Source organism: Lichenostomus cassidix, chromosome 2, assembly GCF_008360975.1.
Source record: "Lichenostomus cassidix isolate B80296 chromosome 2, HeHo_3.0, whole genome shotgun sequence".
NCBI classification, from domain to species: domain Eukaryota; kingdom Metazoa; phylum Chordata; class Aves; order Passeriformes; family Meliphagidae; genus Lichenostomus; species Lichenostomus cassidix.
Genome location: NC_139482.1, coordinates 132,850,107 through 132,872,155, shown reverse-complemented (window position 1 = coordinate 132,872,155; position 22,049 = coordinate 132,850,107). Strand labels below are relative to the sequence as shown.

At 35.7% G+C, this 22,049-nt stretch overlaps 1 protein-coding gene across 6 annotated transcripts in view; it reads right to left on the bottom strand.

Moving 5' to 3' along the window:
• ZFPM2 (zinc finger protein, FOG family member 2) overlaps window positions 1–22,049 on the bottom strand; it is a 303,099-nt gene that overhangs the window by 220,968 nt on the left and 60,082 nt on the right. For 5 of the 6 annotated variants that reach the window (XM_085053395.1, XM_085053393.1, XM_085053397.1 and 2 more), the window contains one exon: window positions 9,370–9,471. In XM_085053395.1, the coding sequence (XP_084909521.1) occupies window positions 9,370–9,471 (102 nt within the window). Of the gene's footprint in view, window positions 1–9,369; window positions 9,472–22,049 lie in introns of those variants that run through there. The other variant, XM_085053396.1, reaches the window with a different exon arrangement.

Genomic DNA, 22,049 nt, shown 5'->3' with positions numbered 1-22,049 from the left:
GCAGCTTTTGGTTGGGAACAAAAGGTGGCACATGGACGGTGTGCTGGCCATTTTGGTCTTTGTCTCGGGATGGTGACATGTGGGGATGAGCATTTTCCATGTAAAACACCCTCCCTTACATACACTGCTGTTTTTAGGATTGTTGCTGTAACTGTTCATTGTTTTATCTCACTGATGTTTCTAGTAAATTGTTTTTACCTCAACCCATAATCTTTATCTTTTGTATCTCCCATTGAAGAGGGAGGGGATCGAGTGTTGCAGACGGAGGGGATTGAGTGTTGGGGAGGGAGGGGCACTAAATTAGGTAGTGCCACTTCTAAACAACAACTTGCCCACCTGAAGATGAAGATGGTTTCCAGTGAACAATTTACACACTGAAAATTAAAAACCTTGCTATGTCAAATAAGTATTTCACAGTTGGGTAAGTAAAGAACCAGAAATAGTAAATGAATGGAATGACATAAAAAAACCCAAACAAATATACTTGTAGGTTCTAGGCAGTTTCACTTTTCTGAAGGATTTTAACTTGCACAAAAATGGAATTTTGCATTTCAAAATCTTCTAAAAAGGCAAACTGTTTAAATGAAGTTGAAGTTCTCCACATGTGAAATGTACATCCATACTTCTAAACTAGGCTCATTTCTATAGCAACTGATTTTGAAACTATACTTAAATTCACATATACACGCTAGCAATAACATATATATGTTAATAGTATAACAATAAGGAAATGGCTTTCCAACTGACAAAACAGTTGGAATGCTTGACAAGAGCTCCTGTATTCAGTGATGAAGTCACAGCTTTTTGATATTTTAGGTTGCAAGTCAATTGAGACAATCCATGTTTCTAGGTTTACAGAATCCTACCATAATTGCACCTTGCATTATGAAAGGGATGCTACAGAAGTCACCATAGCAAGTGACATCATAACAGGAAATATGTCTTAGATTTCAAAATTTATTACTACCTATTCACATGATTTTAGAGCAATTCTTTTACACCTCAATTTTCTCTTCAGGCCCTGGTGACCACTACTTCTGGCTAAAGGGCAGAATTTTGTTTTGTCAGGTGTGACCATAAGTGAAATTTCTCCCCATCTATTTACACATGCTCAGTGTAGGCCATGCAACAGCCTCTTTCCTAGAAAAATCAAAACTGCATATTAAAAAGATGACAGCAAAGGTTCGGCTGCTACTTCCATGTGAATTCACCCAGCCACCCTTACATTCTCATCCCTCAGGGGTTTACTGCAAGCAGTCCACCAACAGGATCAACTGCCTTGCAGAACAGCCCATTTCTGTATTAAATACATCTGTTAGACATAAATAAAAGGTTCATTACATGTGGCAAAGAGCTGCTCTGGGCATGGAGGCCAAGCACAGCCATATTTATTTGCTGGAAGACTTCCTTGGGCTTTAATCAGGTGTCAGCACACAAACAACCTCTGGAGAATGCTCCCTGCAATGCTTCTTCAAGCTTCTTCATCTTGGGATCTACTTGGGAAAAGTGTCTGCTGGCCTCAACCAAAATCATGACAGGGACCAAAATCACAGGGACCATTTTAACACTTACAATTACTACTCCACTTCTGTCACTACTGACTATGTTAATTAGGAGTAGCATATTTTTCCTTCCGCTTCTTAGACCTGCATCTTCTCATTATGGAGTGAAGACTTTCATCATGTAAGAAGAAACCGTGAGAAAAGTCTGCAACAGGAAGCAGGTGCTACAGCCACCAGAATAATTCATCAGCCCCAAGCAAGACTGACATCCTAGTTCTCCTATAAAAGGTGCAAGGTTACACAGTAAAAATTACTTTTTCAATATCATATATTTAAATACCAGTTCCTAGAATCATTTAATGATCTAAGAATCTCAGTTTTCGTTACAAAAAATGGGGTAGCAGCGCAAACCTGAAGAGTTCCTGGTTTTAGAAGGCATTTGGCAGTGAGTCTAAATTATGTACGGTGAAGACTGTATGTTACAGGCACTAACTACATCATAAAGGTTAAACAAGTTGAATGCAGTATGTTTCAGTAACAATGGTATTAGTCAGTCAGACCTAAAATGGAATGATTCACAGGCCTGCAGATCAAGTTTCAGGTAAGCAACACAGATCAGGACTATGCATTAAAAAGAACTGGGAACTATAGTCCTTGAAGACTCAGATAAATTCTGTATACAAGACTGAAAATTATTTAAAACCCTGCTTTTAATACACAGGTGTGGTAACCGCTTAAAATGGCTCCAGTATCAGAATCCAAACCATAAAGACAGCTGTCCACGAGCATTTACACCTCCCTTAACAGAATTCAAGTGCCAAAACAAGACCTGTCATGCAAAGGTTAACTCGATGACACTTAGGCCCTTACTTTTGTTATTGTATGTCCAAATGGCCTCCTCCTTCTTCCAAATTGTTGATGGAGATCAAGATCCACAGAAATCCTTCCCTGCTTCAACAAGGTTCCCTCCCAACCCCCGGAGCCTGGGAGCCCAGCTCTCTGCTTTTAATCCAATATCCACTTCACTACAGAAGATTTATTTAGACTGCCTCTTGTTTCATTAAGGGTTCCAAAAGTCTGCAGTGATTTTTGACATTTTGTTATAATGTTTCTATGACCCCCCCACCCCCTCCTCACATACCACACCACCCAGCCTCATTTTCATATGGATACAAAGCATCGGGATAAAATGATGGTTCATTATAGTGGTACAGAGCTCTTATCTTCATCCGGCAAGAGTCATTTCCTTCCAAAGATTGAAATGCAAATGTGAAAATTAATGATAACTGCATTATCTGATAGCAGAGATAATACCGATTCACTGTCAGAGTAACACACAGTCGTTCTATGATTTCCTCTGCTTCTTCACAATATTCTTCTTACTGTCAGACTATATCTATGGTTAACTATGTTTCATGGATTTTTGTTAATTTACATCAAATAGCATTTCCAAGATCTTATATCTACCACATTTCCCCAATCAAAAAGGAAACAAAATCAGGACAGTAATCTCCAAGTCCTTCTTAGGACTGGTTTAAAAAGAAAGAAAGAAAGAAAAAAAGAAAAACGAAAAAAGGAAAAAAAAAAGTAAAATAAGTAAAAAGGGGGGGGGGGGGGAAAGGCTATCATTAATGTCTGTTTCCATCTTGCAGTGGTCTACCAACCATTCCATTCTATATTACACAGCTTTGCTTGGTAACGCAAACTTTTTATAGTATTACTAAATAATGCAGAGTAAACCCAACAATCAATACATATTTGCAGTGATTCTTATAAACTGTTACAGGAAATCTATACAGAAAAGCTTTTCAAACTACCTTTTATAGCAGATAAAAATGTGAACCTGGCATGTCCAATGTTCACTACAACTTTCCTGATCTACAACTCACTAAAGCAATACACCAGAACTCACATGAAAGCCTGTTTCTATCTTTTATTAAATATTAAGAGCATCTTTTATTAAATATTAAGAGCAGCATAGCTCAATGTATCATCATTTTAAGGTGCTTAAAATTTCTGATACATTTTAAGAAAAACACCAACCTATACTGTGCCACATTTAACTATCCTTGGTACTTTGTTCGACAGTTCTCTGATACATGTGTACAAGTGATAATGACCTTTCTGAGATGAGTAACACGAGTTGCAACTTCCCTCTCATTCACTTCTGCCAAAGGCAGAAGTCCTGTTGATTTACTGGAAGCACAATTTTACACATGGAAAACTTTCCCTTTATGGGGAGATGAAGGCAAACAATACATGAAAAAATTACCATTAACTAGCAATAAGAACTTTAGGTCTTCACAATGTGTGGTGGTGGTTTATTTTGTTTGGGGTTTTTTTGTTTGGGTTTTTTTTTTTTTTTTTTTTGCTTTTTTGGTTTTTTCCCCATTTTGGACATGCGGACAAATCACATTTTCTCACTTTCTAAGATGAATTCAAGAACAATTCAAAAGAATTTCTGAGACTGACTTTCAAGCTATCCAATTGACAAAATCAGCACATTCTATAAGAAAGCCATGCCCCTTTATGACTACAAAAATAAGAGCACACATAAGGAATAAGGACAATCCAGTGTAGTGCACGTGAACTAAGAAGAAAGAAATCCATTCTTTTTTAGGACCAAGACTTTTCTGAATGGCATTAATTTCACCTTTGTAAATGCCCCGTATTTAGTTCCTCAACTGGTAACAGACAATCTTTCTCTGTCTTAAGAGCCAGATACAACTTCACCAATGGCTGCAACACTCATTTGTTGGAACTGCGGGAAGAAAATCACAAGAATTGAGTGCACAAGAAGGTGCAGTGGATTTGGAAAAACTTTTTGGCTTGGTTAGTAGTAGAAAATTGTGCCCATCTGTCTACAGTGAAAAAACTTTCCCTTGCATATTACAAAATAGGTGATATGTTGTCTTCAACTCTATTGTTTTGTTCTATCACTACAGAGCAATTGAGAATTACAGAATAGAGAAAAGCACAGAGGAGTTATCATTCTTAACATAGCTTTAATAAACAGTTACTGAAGAAGTCAAAATTAGGAATGGCTGACATGTAGGACTGCTTGTACTTATTCATTATAAATGCACCCAAATACTACAATATTTATAAAAGCAATGGATAGTACACTAATTTATGAATTTCATTTTAGCTACAAGGAACTGTCATGGTAAGTCAGTCAAATTTCTGCCCCAGTGAAATCTATCTCATTTTAAAAATCTAGTGTTTGCTTCAGGACTTGATCATGTTCTTTAAGAAAGTATCTCATTCTGAATGCAAATATTTCTAATGACTGATAAGTGACTTTTCATAAAATGTTTTAATAATGACTTTTTAGGCACCAAAATCCATTCTTTGTGTCTGAAACTGTGAAGCTTCAACGTCCATTTAATCTTCTGATACTTTGTTAGAAAGAGGTGCCCATTGTTATCAGATTTTCACTCTGAATTTAAAGTAGTTTGTAATCAGATTGCCCTTTAACATAACTTTAATATATCTTTGATAAAATAAATAGGAAAAGGACCTAGACTTTTCCATAATACCAGTCCTTTCAACATTCTAGTGGCTCTTCTCTAAACCTGTTACAAGTTTTAACATCATTCTTGAAGTGTGACCACAGGACACAGAACCCTGTCTCAGCATCAAACAAGACTGCTGCTCAGACAAGCCAAGTGATCTGAGAACCCAGAAGTATTTTAGCCACAACTCCCTCTTTTGGGCTCAACTGCAGTTAACTACATATGAAGAATTTTTCAGATGCTGCTTTCTGATGCTCCTACAGGTCTTTTACAACTTTAATGATTCTATGAAAATATTTATTACCTTCTCATAAGCACATGACTTTACACTGAATGACACTGAAACTGAAATTTTGCTGCAGCTAACACAGAAAGTTATTCAGTTGTGCCAATAGCATTATCTATCCATTATTCAGCATTTAAAAAAAATTAAACTTATTGCAAAAAGTTAAATATACTTTAGCTCACATTACATGCTATGTTAGTTTCACAAGACATATTTTTTTCTATAAGCCAATACAGATTGTCATTCTTACTAACCCACTCCTAATAAAAGCATTTTGCACCACTTATCCCCATATTTCCAGTGGGACCACTGCCCTGTGGGCAGGTCTGTCATTACCCACACCAACCTGTACTGGTTTTGAATATACTTGAGAAATCATATCAGCACTTTTTTCAAACTGAAGTTGTTCACTAGAGCAGGAGGTCATCTAGCTCCTAAAAATCTTAAATTCAAACCATCAGACTGCTTAAATTAGCTAGTACAGAATTATAGCCACCACCTACAGTCAAATAGGTTTTCCAGCAGAAATGTTTTAAGCAGACTAGAAATAATTCAATTACTCTACCATTTTATCTGTCCCCTCTTATTATTGAGTCATGACTTGTAATAGAACAATACCAATTTTCTATTTTTTTTTTCTTTTAGCCTGGTATAGTTCCTAGCATCTGGTTACATCCACTTCAATTTTTCTGTTTTTTTTTTCTTTAATTCTCTTCTAGCTAATATCAACATGGCTTTCACTTTTATTATAGCTTATGGAAAGTCTAAAAAATTGTTCTTAAACACTTCTAAGTTATAATTCATACTTCTTAATTCACAACGCTTCTCCTTTTTGATAGAGTTCATATTTGCTGTCTCTTACAATGATAAATACTGTGGACTGAACTTGTATTACAAGCATGACCACTGGATAAGGATAAACAGGCATTCATTTCTGAATCTGTAAACAATTTATCTTTCAAGATGGAATATAATATAAAATTTCCTTATATTTGGCTTAACAATTTTGCTTGAGGTGCCCAGTATCTAAAATTTTGAGAGATTTTAAGGAAGTTCTGCTATGGAAGCAGAATGAATGAAACATACATCCATCCAGTAGAAACCAGAATGATTGCATTCTCTAATGTGATGGGTGATCTGCAGAAGCCATGTAGGAGATCTGCTTTCTGTTCCTCATGTGTTAAAGCTGTCCTCACATGCACTGATGTCCTAAGAATGAGACAAAGACTACAGAACTATGTATCTCCACGTACCAAGACAAGCAACATGTATAAGGCCATAAAATGACCCCTGCTTCCACATTTAAAAACTAAGTCTTCTGACATAAAATGCGTATAAACCCAGTCTTGCTGTTCAGAAGCACTCTTTCTATTCTTTGGACTTTTGTTGTCGGCTGTAACAGAAAAAGAATCAGATCCTTCACTGTATATTCATATACAGTCTATCGACCTCAATTTACATTATTTCAGACTAGTCTTTTCATTGAAAAGAATTTTTAAAAATTGAGGACAAGAACAATGAAAACTGAGGGTAGCTGAAAAACATTCAGGTAACACTCAAAGCAGCTACATGGAGTAGGCAGCATCTCTGAAATTCCTTGATGGTCAGTGTCACAAGACTCTGGGATCTGAAAGACTGCTTCAGCAGAAACTCTTTGAAGCTAGAGCACATTTAAATTTAGATTTTTGTTAATAAAAATATTCTAATTACAAAGACTTAGGAATGCATGTGAACCATTTAACAATGCAAATTTTCAAACAAAATAAAACTCTGATTATTGCCAGAAGCTTAATTTTTCAGTTCCTGGCAAGTACTGGCTCTGAAAGTCACAATATGTTCCCTTAGTGCTAAAAAAAGACATAAAATATTAAAATAACAGAACAGCTCTACTATTTATATAAATTCTTGAGTTGTCACAGTTCGCATTACAGTTGACAGCAACTTGTATCATGCAGAACACAGTTGTTGGATTCTGAGAGAGCTCTCCCTCCCAGAGATGGAACTTTCCCTACCAGAGAAGGTAAGGACACCAGAGACAGCTGAGAGAACAAAGAACGTATCATCATCTGCACTTTGAGGTTGTGCCTCTACTGACAGTTGGTAAATTTGTTGAATCAAAGTTTTCAATGGCCCTGTTTGTGCTGAGCTAAAATATGTTCCTAAATAAGCAGAATATTTCATGGTTTGTTGTTTCTTCCAGAAAACTGAAAGACGTTATCTTTGTACTGCATGGTTGAAAATGATCTTCTGTTGATTGCTTCTTTTTCCATGCCAATAAATAACCAACTTCATTTCATGCATGATGGAGAGTATGGGATTTGGTATATCCATTTCCTTTTCATATGTATTATACCCTTGAAAAGAGCCAAAATTTAAATAAAGTATAGCTACTGATATTGGTGGTCATCGGTTTTCAGAGATCAAAAGGAATTTTCCCACATTCAGCTTTGATTTCCATCTTATCCCATGCCAAAGCTATCAATAAATATTACAAGAAGTACACATATCTTACTGTTTAGCTGAATTTTTTCTCAACAAAATGAAAAAGTCTCCTTTTACTCCAGTGTCCTAAAAGATCTCAGAAACTTCTGAATAAGGTAGCACATATAAAAAGCAGTAACAGCCCACAAAATGCATGTTCATCTATGCTGAAATACTCTAAAAAATGCAACAAAAAATTACAAATTTCAAATAGACTTTATTTATAATGAAATTAAAAACAGATTATATGGTAAGTACCGACAGCCTTTACATCTACTCTGCAGTTGGAAAAGGCCATTCTGATATATCCACATATATATTTTGCGTAATTTTAAATGTACAGTTGTGCAATACTAAACCTTGTTTTCATATAACACCGTTGTGCTTTATATAGAATATCAAGTTCTTTGTGTATTATCACAGAAAACATTTTAAATGATATCATAATAATTAGATATACCATGTCTTCATTTTTGTTTGCATTGTATTTTCCAGCTACTGGTTTCAGAAAATTGCCATTAATTTTGTTCTTCTCTTCATGAAGAGCATACAATAATTTGAAAAATCAAGCAAGGATGATAATGTGATTGAAATATAGGAATTTTTGTAATGAAATATTATTATTGCATTATAAATTATTGATAGAATGATTATGGAACTCTCTTCTGATGTGCTCATCCTTTTGTGGAAAAATTTCCATAAGAGATACAGCTATTGCTCAAGCATGTTTGGCTTCAGATGCACGTTTTGCAACAGTTTTATTAAATTATGGTCAATATAATGGATTTTTAAGGCCTATTCCCAAGTCCATGCCCATGAAAACACTGCATTCAACTGCAGAATTGCCTAATTGAGAAATACAATTTACCCCTTTGCCTTAGGTACTTTTACAGTACGACAGAGGTTTTACATATTTATGTTGAACAGATACTTGAAAGTATTACCATATTACCAGTGCATCTGAGCAATGATATGCTTGTACCATCTTCACTTACACAGTAGAAAATGTTACCTTGAATTGCTGTTTTAATGTGAAGTTCTAACACTTCATTGACTGCAGTCTGAATTTCTCTTTCCACTGAAACCAATGACCAGATTTGCTAAATGATTTCTGTCAGGCTCAAACAAGTGAAAAAAGTCCTTGAAATAATAGACCAATTTGTTAAGCTAAACATGTTGCTAAATGCTGGCACAAAGCTTGAGACGAGACACAGGCTGGGTGTTCTTCTGGCCTCAGAAAACAAAGCAGAAAAGCTTCTCCCTTAATTCAACCATGGAAGAAAGAACTTACTGATAAAATTTAATCCTAAAATTCTAAGCATCAAGAACATTTTCCTTTACATCAAGCACACATATAAGGCATTTTATGTTGAACAATTTACAAAATGGTATAACCAAAGCCATTTTTACTCAAGAACTTCATCTTAGTACTTACCTGACAATATCCTGGAACCCAAGGGATCATAAAAGAGGTAGTCCATTAAAAATAAATGCAAAGCATGACAATCCACAAAAATAATGAAATTAACAAATACTGGATTCTAGTTCAAGAAACTTCTCTTGGCTTGCAGTTGTTTTTCCCTACCTGGCCCATCCCAATCTTCAGTCTCCACAGCAAGCTGCCCTGGTTTCTCTGACCTTGCATCGCCATCAGATTCTGCTGCCTCCTGGATGCCTTCTTCATTGCCTGAAAAAAAATCAAAAAAATACAGTAATGACATATTTCAATAGTGACTTTTAAGCAGAGCTCCTATAATATTCAAACAACTGCTTACATGCCTAAGTGAAAGCATATGCATTTCTACAAGCAGAGAGAAAATGAAAACAAAAATATTAGATGTGTAAACAGTCATGAGTTCCCACCGACTCAAAGAAGCCCTGAGTATCCAATACTTCCAGTTCCATGGAGAGAAAATTTTGGAAAACAGCGTTTACTCCATATGCTTAAAAAACAGAATCGCAACTTGCACCCAATTCTGTAAACCAAAGCACATAAAGTCACCGAGTTTTTATGCACAAAGGAGAGAAAGAAATCAGCTTCTTACCCCCATGAACACACACTTTCAGTTATGAGTTTTCTTGAATTGACACCAAAATGTTTCTTACACACTGTAGATAAATGATACTCAGAACAAAATTATGGTCCACAAAACATTCTGATTTTTCACACAACTAGTGGAAAGCTAAGCCATGGTATTTCAGCATTTAAGGAATTTGCCCTTAAAGTCATAATATACCAGAAGGTCCCTAAAGTAATTTTCTCCCTATCAAGCTTTATTTAAAGAAATGCTACATTTCTGATGAAATTCTGAATTTTCAGCATCCAGGAGTATCTGAAAATGTCTGTCTGCCTTTTGTTACTACACACTACAACGTCATATACAGGACATGCAGAAAATTATGATAAGGTTAAACTTTTAGAAATGAAAATTTAATTTTTATTTTAAGAACTGCTTGTTGAAAGTGCAGTTATTTCAGGTAAACAAATATCCTAGGCAAGCTCCATGCAAAAATAAATTGAAGTAATGACTATGAAAACTACATTGAAGATGAGGGTTTCAAGTATTCACACAAAATACTCTGGCCACAGTAATATGTTACATCTCTAAAGGCTTTTCCAGGTCAGGATTTTACTCATTTGTAGATTATTTTTTTTAATACTAACCAATCCAAGAAACTCATACATAGACACACATTAAGAATGGGGAAAAAAATTAAATCTACACAATTAACTAAATCAGTCAAATAGGACTAATTATGGTTTAATTTTTTTTTAAGAAACTTGAAGGAAACTTTTAGAAAATTGTCTCCCCTATAGAAGTGAAGGCACTAGAAAAACAAATACTGTGTCTTTTAGAATCTGAAAAATCAGACTGTTGATTTAACAAGAGGAGACCAAGAAGGAGCAAAAAGCACCACAATTAAGCAGTAACTTGTAATTTTTTCCCCACTCACGATAACAAAAGCTTTAATTAGCAACATAGGTAAAGAAATGTGATTACAACAAACCATGCCAGATCCACATACATTATCACTGGAGCTATATTTACACCAGATAAGATTGTGACCCAGAGTTTTCAAGTACATGATTATATACAAACACTATAAAGTATTAACTTCATGTGCACATGTAATGTCTTGTAATAACACATTCTTCCTTGCATTCATAAAACACTGTTTTTCAAATACGAAATATAAGAGCCTGATAAACTACTACTCACACCAACACAATAATCACTCCAGAGCTTGATTACAAAACATTGTACTTGTGGTACTAAAAACATAGTCCAGGATGTTCATAGGTACTTGTAGTGTGTTAAATAAAACTTGAACACAAATACCTAGTATAATTCTGGTGTTTAATTGACTGTGTAACTGTATCCAGGCATTTGAAGTTCACAAGCTTCAGTTCAATCTGAAGTTACCTTTCAGAAGACAGTCCTCAATACTCATGTGCTGAAAAAACTATCAAGTTTCTGCTTAGCATATTTAGCATTTGTTTTAAAGCAACTAGCCTATTTTGAATTAGCGTTTGTATTGTTACTTTGTAGTAATCAGACTTTCACTTTCTTTGGGTGAACTGATGAACCCATTGGGTATTTTCACCTTTGTATTTCTATCTTCATAGCTACTTAAAGCTGCAACAAATTGTCTTTTACTGGAGAAACACCAAGGAAATTTTTCTAAAGTTCAGACCTGGCAAGATCAACTCCAGTTTTCTCAAAAATGTTGTAAAGCACTTCACAGCAAGGGCAATTCTTGTTTTATAACTCAAGATGTATAACCACCATAGAACACTCTCAGAATGTTTTTTGTGTAGAATGCGAATGTTTTTCTTCACTAAATAATAGAGTTTATGTACTAAATCTGAACAACAGCAACTTTAGAAATAAGAATTCTTTTAGACAGAAAAGAAGCACAGATAATTGAATAACTTAACCTCCAAAATATTATGGTTTTCCTGGTTATACTATATGCCAACATGGTTTTAGCCTGCAAATTTCAGCAGCAATCTGCCAATCAGTGCAACCAACCAGAATATCAAACAAATTAAACTAATATGACTAAAAGATGACAAAGTTATGTGAAAAGATTGGGCTGAAAAGCAAAAGGACAGAACTACAGCTAGGGTACACAAACTATTATACACAGTAATTAAGTATTTGGGAGATGATGAAAGATCCGAAAATGTGTGATAGCAGATGACTTAACCTTCCATTAACGTGCCTTTTCAGTGTTTCATGAAGTATAGTGTTACATGGTTTTTGTAGTCAAGTTTTCATGAATTAATGCACGTCTTGTGCAAATAGAGGAGATAAAATGTGTAGCATTTACATTAGGGAAAACTCTGCTTTGCATCTAGAAGTATTCTTAATTATTTTCATTGATGTTTTCTATTATTCCAAACTGCCAAGTACATGCATTACACACCTGAAATATCAACACGCTGATTTCTCCCATTCCCCCACACTACTCCAATCTGCTTTTGAAACCAACAAATGGTACATTACTGTCAACTTCCGAATCCACCAGGGACTGAAGTCTATCCCAGGCTCAGCTGAGCATCAAGGTCAGACAGAAATGGGCAGCCAAGACAATCCATTTGGTGCTGGAGACATTGCAACTTAAAAAAGCCAAAAGGAGTCTTAGCAAAAGAGCTGATAACAAAACATCTCTCAAGCTTCTTTTCTTTTCTTTTACCATACTTAAAGCTATTTTAGCAGCTAACATTTGTTTAGCACAAAGGAGTTTCTTTTCTTTCAGAATTTATTTTCTTTCCATTTCTTACTCTTTCTGTTCAGTCACTGACTACTTGTCAGTCTCAATAAGACTATTTTTTTATATTTGTTTTAGAACTGATTATATTTTTCTTCAATTTACTGGTGTAGACATTCAGTGGGAACCAGGGCATTAATTATTTCTTTCTTCCAAATCCAATCAAGTGCTTTTTGCCCAGATATACACTACCCATTTGCTACTAACCTGTTGATTCCTTTCTAATCCCATTATTTTGGGTTTTCTCATGCTTTTTTCTTCACTTTGCTGCTCAATTACATTTTGTGTTTAAGTCAAAGGAGAAATATTTTTTCCCATCCACATCAAAGAGTGGCATAAAAGCAATGGTAAGTACTCTAAAACAAAGCAAAACCTGCTTGTGCTTAAGTTTTTCCTTCTAGCAACTAAGCCTGGTAAGTGAATTCTGTCCTTTAAATGATCATTGCATGAACAATATTCTTATGAGCAAGCACATAAAATACCCTAAATTATGTTCACTCATGAGTCAAGTAAACCTACTAGAATTTTCACTACTTCTCTATGTTTGGTATTAAAGTTACACTTTTGGCAGAACTCATCACCTCTAAACTTAGATGCCTGGAAGTTAAGCTAGTCCAGACAACTTATGCAGACACTCCTATAGGCAGGGAAGAAAGAAACCTCCTGTGTGATTCATCCTATTCTAGGATGCCTTGAGATATGAGACCCCTCTTGGTGTCTGAGAGAGCTGAAATGAATCATCCTCTTAAACACACAGCTTAGACTAGGAACCTATCTTTAGTCAGCTGAAGTTGGGTGGAATAAATCTCCGACTTATGCTGAAATGCTGAATACACAAAATACTGCTTAACTAAGAGGGAAAAAAAGTCTTATTCAAACAACTTCAATACTGTAATGTGGATAGAATTTTCATCTTAACCTTATGATTTCTTACCAGCATTGACTGTTTCTGGTCCTCTTCAAAAATAGTTCAAGTTTTTTTTTAATGTGGTTTAAATAGCCTAATGTTTATCCAATACATAATTCACTGTAATTCAAGGAGGAAAAGTTGGTCAGAAAATCTGAAGATTGTAAAAGAGACATATTACCAGAAGCATGAGAGAGAACTCCAACATCTCTGACAACACTGACAAGTAGGAAAAGAGAGACTTGAATATTAACAAGTAATTTCACTTTAATCTTTTTAACAAATTAAAGACTTCCCAATTTGTACTTAATCAGCTTGTACCACAAGTAGTTGTGGTATTTTAAAGAAGCACATGGGTTAGCAGTTCTTCTCAACCCTGCTGTTTTAATCCATGTTGTTCCTATCAGTATTAGGCTCTTACAGAAAGTCTCGTACAATATAACTATTGAACTTTCTTGACTAGGAATGTTATAGCAGCTGTTAGGCACTCTATAATGTATTTTGCAATCAGCTAAATCAACAAAGTATTTTTAACAATGAACAGTTCAGAACTGACAGATCTACTTTCTCGTTCACAACTGCTTATCACGGCATAGATATCATGTATGTTTACCAGGTGCTTCCTATAGTTAGGATACCTTCACAGAAGCCGCTCACAAAAGATAAGGTCATAAAAGAGATGAAAAATGTGCAAGCTTCATCCACTCATGGTTTTATCATCAGACAAAATAGCTTTGGGTGAAGGACTGTACCAGTCACAAAAAGCACACAGCAGCTTCTATTAGAGTGAGAGAAAATTAAAAGTTTGAAATTCAGTTTGTTTTCCTTCTTCCTGGCAGCATAAATGTAAACTTAAATTGTTAACATCCTCACACAGCTGTTCAGAGTGAATCACTTCTCAATTATAATAAATCAATTCAGAAATAAATTGTTGCAAAGCCTGTAGCACTCTGTATTGCCAAAAAGAAAACAGTTGCAATGCAAAGACTTGGGGAGTCACCCACTGTAGACTTTCACTTGGCAAGGTCACAACCTTATGTGTGGTGACAAACCAGTGTAACTGGCTGTGAAGGAGAAGGGAGCCCTCTCCTTTCTGCCACAGCCTACAGCAGCAGTAACTCGAGATCCAACCAAAGGATTCTGAGACAATAAATATGAACTAGATGCCAGAGCTTCAGAAACTATAGATCAGCAATCAAAAAATGTCCTTTGTTATTCACTTTATCTCAATGCCTGCAACCAGCACCAGAGTTTACACACACTGATAATCCTGCTCTTGAATCCTGAGAAACACGTTGTAAGCTGAGAATTGTTGCCAGGAATCTCTCTTCAGAAGCCATACCGAGTAACTTTGAAATAAACCATATACTACTTAAAATACAAATACTTTATTCATTCAATGTAACTTACTTTTTAGCAGCACACACTATTCTTAAGACTACCAATGACATCTAACAGGCTTTAACTAACCTCCTTGTGGATTATCTCTTTCTAAAGTATTCTATGTATATATTTAATTGTAATGGCAATACAGGTTTCAGCTGATATAAAACATTCTGAGTACAAAATAATGCACAAAGATTATGCAAGATTTTGGAAAGGTAGTAGAACTGTGAGAATAAAAATATTAAATAAATTGGGAGGCATGTTTCCACACTTTGTCATATTTGCCAAATGATGTGAGGACAAGATAAAGAATGACAGTGGGTACAGTGCCATGGAAATGGTTTACTATACAAGCCCTGCAAAGGCAGAGAGACAGAGGGAGAGATCTGATTCTATCACTAGCAGACTGTTATCAATTCATCTGATATACATCACAAATAATGTCAGTGAAGCCCATAAAAATCAACCAAGACACCCTACTCTACAAATACAGAAAGTATGAGCAAAATCTGGCCCTCAGATGATTGATTTAGTAACGTACCTGAAAGAAAGCAGCACTTGAACAAGTTAATCTACTGCATTTTATTTCAGATTATATTAATCACCTCAATACTTTGCTTCTTTGCAAGCAATTATTGTTTTCTGTCATGCTGATTAACAATCATAATTTCTCCTGGGATAAACCTCATTTGGAATAACTGTATGTTTCCATTTGCCCTAAGCACTCAGAATTATTTATCCAGCAAGTCTAAGAAACAATGCACTGCCTCTTACCCTAACTTTTAGGATCAGTCTATGAATAACCATGTGTTGGCGAGTGCCTACATATGTGCAAGCCGCTAGCTCTCTAAATAGTGGTATGAAACTATTTTGGTTCCTATTAAAATCACCACTTAGTTTAATAAAATGACATCTTGACACATTACATTTCAGCACAGTGATCATGTTAAAAAGCAGTGTCAATTATTTCTAGCCATTTCAGCTACAGCACTTTTCTCCTGGGATAAGACACTGCTGTGCAGCACATTCATCTAGACTGAGTCTGGCCTTCCTCTTTCTCTACATGTTTGATATGTTCTCATTATCGCCACTGTTTGCTTTTGAAGTCCTTTCAAGACAAGGATCACTCATTCAAATGTATTTCCTGCAGAACAGTGAAAGTGTTCTCTAAATTGTATTCCATGCTTTCTTTTTAGTAATGGGTTTTAAATATATATATGTATATATGCATATATATATATATATATTCTAATTTTTAGGGAGCAACTCTAGTGACACTAGTGCTACAAATGAGCATTATTCAGATATACTGGCTAGTCAAGAGATTTTACCAGTTTAAAACAAAAAAAAAAAGAGAAAAAAGTCTTGCATCTTTTCAATCTTTCCCCATTTAAATTTCATATATAAGAACTTTATTAGACATATGCAAGTACCAGCCTGGGGTTAAAACTACATACCTCTAAGCACTTGATTAGAAAAGCAGCAGAAGCACATTTTAAAAGATATTTACATACCACAAATAAAGACTGTTTCTTAATATAAGTTTCAAAAATTATTTCAATGGAAATCAATAATCCATGAGATTCTAAACCAGCCTGCAGCAGAACAGAGAGATTACTTCAGAGAAATTCTAACAAGTTTTAAATTCTAAGTTTGAAGGCTTTTCTGCAAGTTCATATTTCAATTTAATTATATAACAAGTCTGTTCCATCCCTATTGCAGAAATATTCCATCTCCTATAAGAATTCTTCATCCAATCAAGAAAACCTCGTTTTATACTTTGCAGCTGAAATCATTATTATATACGAATCCTGTTTTCATGTGATTTCCACACACCACTACATAAAAAGTAGCAGTAGATACCTGCTCCTACACAGTGAAATTTTAATTTACCTTGTTGAAAACAACTGGATGTTTTTATTTGAAGTAATTGATACTTCAAATGCTTCACAATCAAAAGCAGCCAATTCCCTGTCATTACGGGTGTGTTTCTACACGCATGTATTACACATGATTTCAAAACCAGTCTAGATTTCTGTGTGTCAAACACAAGAAAAAGACATAGCAGTCATAAATATGTGCTTTTTTTCTCTATCTGGCAGAAGAATCTATCCAGCAATAATATTTGTGTTATAAATATTTATACAATGATGTCACAAATGTGGCATTTGATTAATTTTTTTTTATTGATGCTTTCAGAGTTAAATTAATGCAAATATATCCATATAGTACACAACCTGTGAGAAAATCTGCTTTTTGGGCCTGGGTTGACAAGAATTTTTTCAGCAATGTCTCAGAGCTCATCAAATGTATTCAGAATTTTTGTGTCAAGGACACCAAATCAGACAAGAAAAGAGACAAAATGGACCTTCCTTACAAATAAAATTAGAAAGAGATGTACAGTACACATGAACTAAGAACATGTGAAATTTGTCATTTGTGCATTTCATGTTTTAAAGAAGATTACGTTTATTAATTTGCAATGCATATTCTGTCAAATTTGAGCTCAAATTTAAGTCAATCCAAGTTCAAGTTTTGTGACTTTCTAGAAAGAGGACATTACACTACTTGTTGTAACCAAATAATCCCTTCGTGAATTCTATCCCTAGCTGTGATAGAATTCAGAATTTCATTGTTCTTAAGAAAACCAAAATGTGCTGACTGGAAAGGCTGGAGTTGCTTTGATAAACTGCTTAAAGTTGAGTAAGCTGTTTAAGTGTTTCTCTCACTTTTTAATTCTGTACAGTTAAAATAATGTTTTCTATTTATATGTACGCATTTATTTCTTGAAACATAGCTTTCTAGTTTCTTTTTGAGATATAATTTTCTGTTTGATGACAAATTATTTAATGTCTTGATTAGAAGAAGGGTTTGCTTGTTCAACTTAGGTTAAATTTTTATCCCACTAAAACTGATGTTAATGCCTACATACATTTCAGCTGGATTGAAAATATGACCTGAGAGGATTTAACATGGGCTAGCAGGAAATAAAAAGTAGTACAGAATAGATAATCTTGTACTTTTTATTTTGGAAGCCTTTACACACTTTCTAGTGAATGGTGGAAGAAAAAATCACTCTAACCTTTTCAGATATCTCTCTTCCCTTCTAGCAAGAAAACAGGTGGTCCTCTGAGCTCCAGCAGCAGGAAAGAATGAGAAACCATAAGAGGAAAAGCACAAGGCAAATGCTGATGTTCAGATGGAAAAGATCTCCTTTCATCCTGCTAGGATCCAATCTAATTCTGATTTAGCATTGTTCAAAGGCTATTGTCAGAGAAGCCCCTTCCTTTCTTTGTCTATATTCAGCATCTGACAAAAAAGTATGGAAGATTATAATCAGAATTGTCAGGGCTGGAAAGAAACTTTAAGGTCATCAGGTCCAACTGTTGGCCCAGCACTGCAGCTGTAATCCCTGAACCATTAAACCACATCACCCAGAGCCAGATCCAGACAAGTCTTAAACACCTCCAGGGATGGTGATTCCGCAATCTCCTCGGGCAACTTATTCCAGTGCCTCACCACCCTGATGCCTAACGGTGAAAAATGTTTTTCTAGTATCTAATCTGAATCTCCCCTGTCTCAAGGCCATTTTCTCTTGTCCTCTCACTGCAGGAATGGCAGAAGAGACTGAATCCCACCTCACTACAACCTCCTGTGGAATCTAACAGTGTCACAAACATGCAGACAAGTCAGTAAGAGTTAACTATTAAGTTTTTGGAAGGAGTGGTGCTGTGAATTCTTACACATATTCTAGTTATCCCAGGAGATGAAAATAGATATATGCCCTCTTCTGTCTCTGATTACCAAAAAGAATGAATGTATCCTTCATTTAGTCAGAAAGCCTACATAAATAAAATGCAACGAATTAAAATAAATTTGAAAAATTTAAAGGGATATGAGCTCCAGCAGAACAGAAGTATTGCCAGGGAAAGATAATGTCAGGCTCAGGGAGGGAGGGGTGTCTGGTGCCAAGCAAAGCCGAGGGCTGTGCAATCACCTCTATCAGTGCTCTATCAGTGTCTACACTCCAGCCAAATCCAGAGAAAACAAGGAGTCAAAGATTCAGGTCAATAAGCTTATAGGCGATTTGCACAAACAGCTCCTGCAGCAAGGTAAGAAACAAAGTCATATTGGCTTTTCTTTTTTATTCCTTCTCTTTGAACTCCTTGGTCCAAACACACCCTCGAAATGTCAGTGTTATATGCAAGAATTTAAAGAGCTGAGCTTCTTAATCCCGTTAAGAAATAAGAACAAAGTTGCCTGTAAAGATCTCCTTATTGAGCTCAAAGTGATTATGGTATAGCAGGCTTGTGCTGATCCTACTTCCACTTGCTATAGCAAAAGTGGTAGAAATTTTTCATGAAATCCATTATTGAAAAGGAAAAAAAAAAAGATTGATTAAAATGTTTCAGGTTAAAAAAATGGGCAAAGACTAAAGAAAAAAAAAAGCATAAATCTACTGTTTGATCCAGACACAGAAAATAGCAAGCATATTGTTAGTTACTACATGCGTAACATGAAAGAAGCAAGGAATATTTACACAGATGCACATAGGCATGCACACAGACACAAAGTCATACTCCAGGTAAAAGGGACACACAGAAATCATTTTCAGGGTGTTAAGAGTTTGGCTGGTATTATAGATGGTAGCATGACAGCTTTGCACATGAAGTATGAAGGGAAGGATTAGTATGCAGACAAACTTAACTTTGTATATGCTTTCCTAAATGAAGAATCACACTGCAGCTGTTTCCCTGAATCTCAAGCCTGGCTGCACAATGAGGTCACATGGTTTAACATAAAAAATTCCAGTCCCAAGCTGGTCTAGCAGGCCAGCAACAATGTACATGAGCATTGGTATATGCATATGAGCAGAAAACTTAGTTCAGGTTCAGAACTCATCCCTTCCTGCCCAAGCAGAATACCAGAATACAGAAACAGGTATTCACTCAGTATGCAGGCCATATATTCCCCCAGTTCCCTTCCTGCTGACTTAGAATTGTATATGAGTTTCAGACTGCACTGGATTCCTCTCATTTCCCTCTTTTCCCACAAATAAAGACAAAAAATGTATCAGGAATTGGAACCACTCAACCAGTTACAAACATACACCGCTACAGACATATATAGCAGTGTGTGCTGTAGATCCTAAAATTGATCCTAGATCAATGATCCTAGATCATTGCATTCTGAAACAATCACTCTCCACCCCACCTCATGTACCCTCATTATGACCCTATGTCCCCAACTGAAACAGAGTTAACATTGGGAAGCAGAAGCCATTTGCTTTCCCATCTGCCCCCAGGAGTTTTAAGGCCACTGAAACTCCTTCCACTGAGGGCTGGTGCCAGTGTTGCCTTGTGATGAGTAACCATGGAAAGTCTACAACATGAGGAACAAGAGCAAAAGCCATACTACAAGCAACGAACAGGAGAATTTGACACTATTGTCCTGGCAAGCAGCAAGAAATGAACCTATCCTATTTTCAGATATGGGCATTCCCTCATTTGCCACCTTCTTTTGGCAATAGTCCAACGCATTCTCTTTTGAGTATACACCTCCTCCATTTTCTCCTCTTGCCTCTTTCCTTCTGTTTAATAGTCTACTAATCTCAAGTGATCTCTTTTATTGCTCAAGATAACTTTTCCTTTGAAAGTTAAACCCTCACTGAATACTCCTGCCAGGAAGGTCACAAGGAACTGTAATTTGTTTAGCCAGTTTCCACCACTATGAAGTCACCAAGGCTCCTATTCTCCTTCCTGTTTACAGAGAGGAGAAGATGCCACCATATGGGCATAGCAAACTTTCTAAGTAACAGACAAGAACACTTCTTTTTCCTGAGGGTATCTAGGCAGGATGACAGCAATCAGAGACTAGAAAACCAACCATAAATTATTTCACCTCACAAATGAACTTGATGTACAACTCTGATTTTCATCCCATCACCTTCAACTTGGCCTTTGCATTTTTCTGTTGTTTTTCCCCTCCTTCTATCTGCCTTTCTGCAATTATTAGCTTTATCATGCCTCCAGCTCACTTCTTCTCATCTCTGTTAGTGTCACCTTATTTTCTTATTCCAACCTACAGCAGACAAAATTTAATCTTTAAGTTCTATCTCATAGCTTCCAAATCCAGCCTACCCCTGTTCTGCATGGGAGACAGGCTACTTTCTCCTTATTTAGACTGTTGAAATACTGACATTTAAGTAATAAATTTTCTAGATCTGAATTTAATCGGAATTAATCTCATACAGACTCTGATTCCAGATTCCAACTATCCGGACATTAAAAAATATATATTCAGCAAGGGAAAGCCCTAGCTAATACAGGCTTTGTGTGGACAGCATTATCAGATACCCTCTTTATTGGCAATACATCAATTTGCTGTAACTAAACATAAATAGCGATTTTCAAAGGCTGTTTTCAAACTGACAAAATGTAATACACTATCATCAAGGCTACCTTCTATGAAGTTTTTTGGTTTTACTTCAAAGACAGAGATCAGTGCAGCTCTGTAGTAGAACAACACTACCTTGCTTCCAAAATATTCCCTTTCTTCTAATTGCACTGTCAAAATTGCAAACAAATCAAACTTAACTGCCATCTATTATGAAGCTCCTCATCCAAAAGGTTGAAAAAATCAGAGTTGAAATCTTAAAGCAATCCCTGAGAAAGAGTAGGTTGGTAATTTCCATTTCAGCTTTAAATATTTACATGCTTAAACCATTGTTCACTTATTCATATTTGAGTATAAATGAAGACCACATAGGAATAAATATTCACATGTAGCAAAGTTAATTTTGTGGTATTGCAGAAGTGTGGGAGAGGAGGAATTTTCCAGATTCCTTGTTGTAAAACCCATTAACGAGCAAAAGGAGAAGGGAAAAGTAATAGCAGAAAGTCAGAATTTTGAAAACGGAGAAGTTGTAAAATGACATGTAGTTCAATCAATATGATTAATTTGCTTCACACTTTGCAGAGGCTTTCGCCTTCACTTTCTAATTCTGGCAACTATTCTGCTGAATCTATCTCACAAACCCAAATTAATAAGGTGGGAATGACAAGTATGGCTTTATAAAGGTTCCTGTTTGCAATTTAGACAGTAAGGAACTGCTCTCTGCTTATAATACCATCAGGCACAGTTTGACAGGAAAATCTCTTCAGTCAAAAAGCCAAACTTACCAAGCTGTGAACCTG